Source organism: Galeopterus variegatus, unplaced genomic scaffold, assembly GCF_000696425.1.
Source record: "Galeopterus variegatus unplaced genomic scaffold, G_variegatus-3.0.2 Scaffold22658, whole genome shotgun sequence".
Lineage (NCBI taxonomy): Eukaryota > Metazoa > Chordata > Mammalia > Dermoptera > Cynocephalidae > Galeopterus > Galeopterus variegatus.
The window spans coordinates 5,300-9,001 of NW_007748769.1; the positions used below are offsets into that span (position 1 = coordinate 5,300).

Sequence of the window (3,702 nt, forward strand, 5' to 3'; positions counted from 1 at the left end):
CTCTTTTCCACACTGCCTGTTTATCTTTTCTGGCTCTATTCATCTGGTATCCCTGTCTCATGTTGTAGACGGCATCCACATATTTGCTAACTCTATGGTTTTCCCTTTTCTCTTCCTAAGCGCTCTTTATTCATTAAACAAAAGTCTCTTTCCACCGAACCCTGCTAGACTCCCGTGGGTACCTATAGACCCCTTGGTGGGAAAGTCCCTGCCTTCAGACCCTCCTGCCTTTGGATCCACCTGACATGGAGGTTAACCTGGCTCCTGCCACTGTCACCAGAGGCTGAGGACAGTCCACCCACCTCATTCCCTTCCTGGTCACCCAATTCTCTCTCCATGTAACCCTTTCCTCTGGCTCTCCACATTTCTTCTGTGTGGGCATGTGAAAGGGAGCAGGGGGGAGTGGGAGAAGAAAGGGGGCAATTTTTCTTCCTACACACAGAAAATCGAAGATTTGAATAGTCGACTGGGAACTGAAAGCACAGTTACCTTCTCCGTCACCTGGGGGTTGGCTGGGTCCCTCCTCTGGTTCTTCCTCATCAGTCATTTGGGGAGCTTCGAGATCACTGGACACTGAAGAGAAACAAAGACATGATGGATGGCGCACAGGGACCCAGAAACAAGCCTCGGCGTGCTCAGGCGGAGCCAGGAAGTTCAGAGCAAACAGGGGTGGGCAGAGGCCAAAATCACAATATTGAATCTTTAGTATGAGCAGGCAGAAGAGGGAAAAGGAAAAAGAACACTGGCTTTCCTTGGTATTTACTACCTCAACGTGAGCAGGGAACACACATATATTCTAACAATAAGGGTCACACTGTTCTAAACAGAATTTACAAGAATTTCTCCCTGTCTGTCCCACAGAACACCAGGGTAAATGCAAAGAGGATTCACTGGACTGTGCTCCGAATAAAACTCACGAGTGTGTGTATGTTTTATCCTGTCCTGTAGGGATTGGGGTCTTTTATTAAGTTCTATGAGGGAATATCAAGAAGGAAATGTTGAATAAAATAATTCCTGAAAAAATATTTGATCAGTTGATGCTAATTTGAATGGCAAATGTGTTGACATTATATAGCTTTCTATGGGTATGTCTCCCTTTGTTGTAGGTAACACAGTGGTATGATGTATGTAGGTATCATCTTAATTTCATTGACAAGAGCTCAGGCATTAATGACCTGGGGAAAAAAAAAAAGAATAAAACCCACCAGTGAACACCTGTGTTCAGCTCCTGGCCCCCTGCAGCCCAGGGCTGGGAACGACCCCCTTCCTTACCTGACTCACATCTCAGCGGGGAGCTGGAGGCTTCCAGTGGTCCTTCTTCGTCACGGGTCTCCCAGAAGGCATTGCCACCCTCTGCAGAGAAAAATGCAGTCCCTCAGAAGTCTCAGTATAACACCCAGTGGGCAAACATGGCAGAAAAAACAAATAGCGAGAAAATCGGGAGGAGTGTATGGCTGGAAGGGAGGAAGGAGTCATGAACAAATCCTAAGTTTCTGGCTCGAGACAATGGAATAAAAGTGGTGCCATTAGTGAGACAGTGAGCAACGCAGAAGACAGAGTTGCTAGTTTCAGGGAAGACAATGTTGGCTTCAACTTTGGAAATGTTCAGTTCGATGTTCCTGAAATGGTCCATGGATAAATGGCTTCAGGCACTTGAGTAAATGACCTTAGAAGACTAGTATATCACAAACATTCATTTGAGCATCATTAAGGTTAGGGTTCATAACAGAAAGGGAGTGGTTCTTTTTTTTTCACATTTATTTGTACATATTTGTGGGTACAATGTGTTGTTTTAATACATACATATACTGCAGAATGATTCATTTAGGGTAGACAGTGGAGTTTTGCACCCATTAGCCCACCTTTGTGCTCCTTCCGCCTCCCCCTCCCCCATCCTGTAACCATTATTTACTCTCTACCTCTATGAGAACCGTTTTTCTTTTTAGATGCTGCATATGAGTGAGATCATGCGGTATTTGTCTTTTTGTTCCTGACTTACTTCACGTAACATGATGGTTTCCAGTTCCATCATGTTGCTAAAAATGATAGGATTTAACTTTTTTAATAGCTGAGTAGTGTTCCATTGTGTATATATAGCACAGATTTCTTTAAATCCACTCATCCGTGTATGGACATGCAGGTTGATTCCATCTCTTGGCTACTGTGAATAGTGCTGCAATGAACAGTGGAGGACAGGAGTCTGTCTGGTATGTTGATTTCACTTCCTTTGCCTCCCTACCCACTAGTGGGATAGCTCACTCATAGGGTAGGTCTATTTTTAGTTCTCTGAGGAAGCTCCATACTGTTTTCCACAGTGGCTGTACCAGTTTACACTCTGGCCAGCAACTAGAAGAGTTTCTTTTTCTCTACTTCCTCACCAGCTTTTGTTACTTTTTGTCTTGTTGGTAATAGACATTCTAACTAGAGTAAGATGATATCTCATTGTGGTTTTGATTTGCATTCCCCTGATGATTACTGATGGGGAGTATTCTTTATGTCCGTATTGGCCATTTGTATGTCTTCTTTTGAGAAATGTCTGTTTAGATCCTTTGCCTATTTTTTAATTGGGGTATTTTCTTTCTTTTCTTTTGTTTGGGTGCTGAGTTGTTTGAGCTCCTTGTATATTCTGAATATTAGCCCCTTGTCTGATGTGTGGTTGGCAAACACTTTCTCCCATTCTGCAGGTTGTCTCTTCACCTTATTGATGGTGTTGGTTGCTATGCAGAAGCTTTCTACTATTACATGAATATTTGAATACATACACATATGTCCAAACTATTAAACCCATTATGTTAAACATGGATTTTATAAAAATTCCTCCCTGCCTTTCTCAAAAGGTCCATGGATAGAAAATGTAAAAAAATGTCAGGATTAACTTGGTCCTTTCACTGTTCACAGAAAAGTCAATCAGGAAACAACTGCTCAGAGTTCAACCTCCTGACACCCTGCAGCCCAGGGCTAGAAATCCTCCCCTTCCTTACCTGGTTCACATCTCGGTGGGGAGCTCGAGGCTTCCTGGGGCTTTCCTCCATCACATATTTCCAAACAGGCAGTGCTGCCCTCTGTAGAAAGGAATGAAATCCCTCAGAGGTCTCAGTAGACATCAAAGGGGAAATCACAGAGGGAAAACTCATAGGAAGATGTGGGGAGCTCAGGTATCTCCTAGGTGGGGCTGTGCCTGTCCTAGACCCCCGTCTGCCCTTTGGGTTCACCTGGTCTGTAGGTGGACACGCTCCAGTCACTATCACCAAGGCCCAGAAACATCCGCCAGCTCACTTTCTCCACGTCCCCCTGGTTCTTTACCCCCTCCCCACGCCTCTGCACCGCTTCTCTTTCTCTGCTGTCAGTATCTCCTCACACTTCTCTCTGTTTCGATGGGTTTCTGTCTTCTCTTGTGCTCCTGTCTTTCTCTCCTGCACCCCAGACTCTGCTTTTTAACAATTATCCCCATCTTATTTACTTCCTTCTTACTCACTTTCGGGTACTTGGCATCAGGAAAGGCATCCCTGGGCTACAGTAACACAACCAGATCACAGAACGGGATAAGGGGCAGAGCAGGCCAAGGCAACTCCACCCAGTGCAGGGAAGAGTGTGTCCCAAGACCCACATACAGAGGAAAGCTCAGAATGTTGCAGTCCCTGAAAGTATTTATGCTGTCAGTGGAGATGAGACAGATGATACAGCCCGGGGCCCCATGGTGGG

The 3,702-nt window shown here is 44.9% G+C and overlaps 1 protein-coding gene across 1 annotated transcript in view; it reads right to left on the reverse strand.

Annotated features, from left to right (window-relative positions):
• Positions 1-489: 489 nt before the first annotated feature.
• The window catches only part of LOC103583400 (nuclear body protein SP140-like), a gene marked incomplete at its 3' end in the record, with an annotated part of 5,656 nt that continues 2,443 nt past the window's right edge, over positions 490-3,702 (reverse strand). The window contains exons 2-4 of the mRNA XM_008564722.1: positions 2,982-3,062; positions 1,273-1,353; positions 490-573 (exon numbers count right to left, since the gene is read on the reverse strand). Coding sequence (XP_008562944.1) covers positions 490-573; positions 1,273-1,353; positions 2,982-3,062 — 246 coding nt within the window. The remainder of the gene's footprint in view (positions 574-1,272; positions 1,354-2,981; positions 3,063-3,702) is intronic.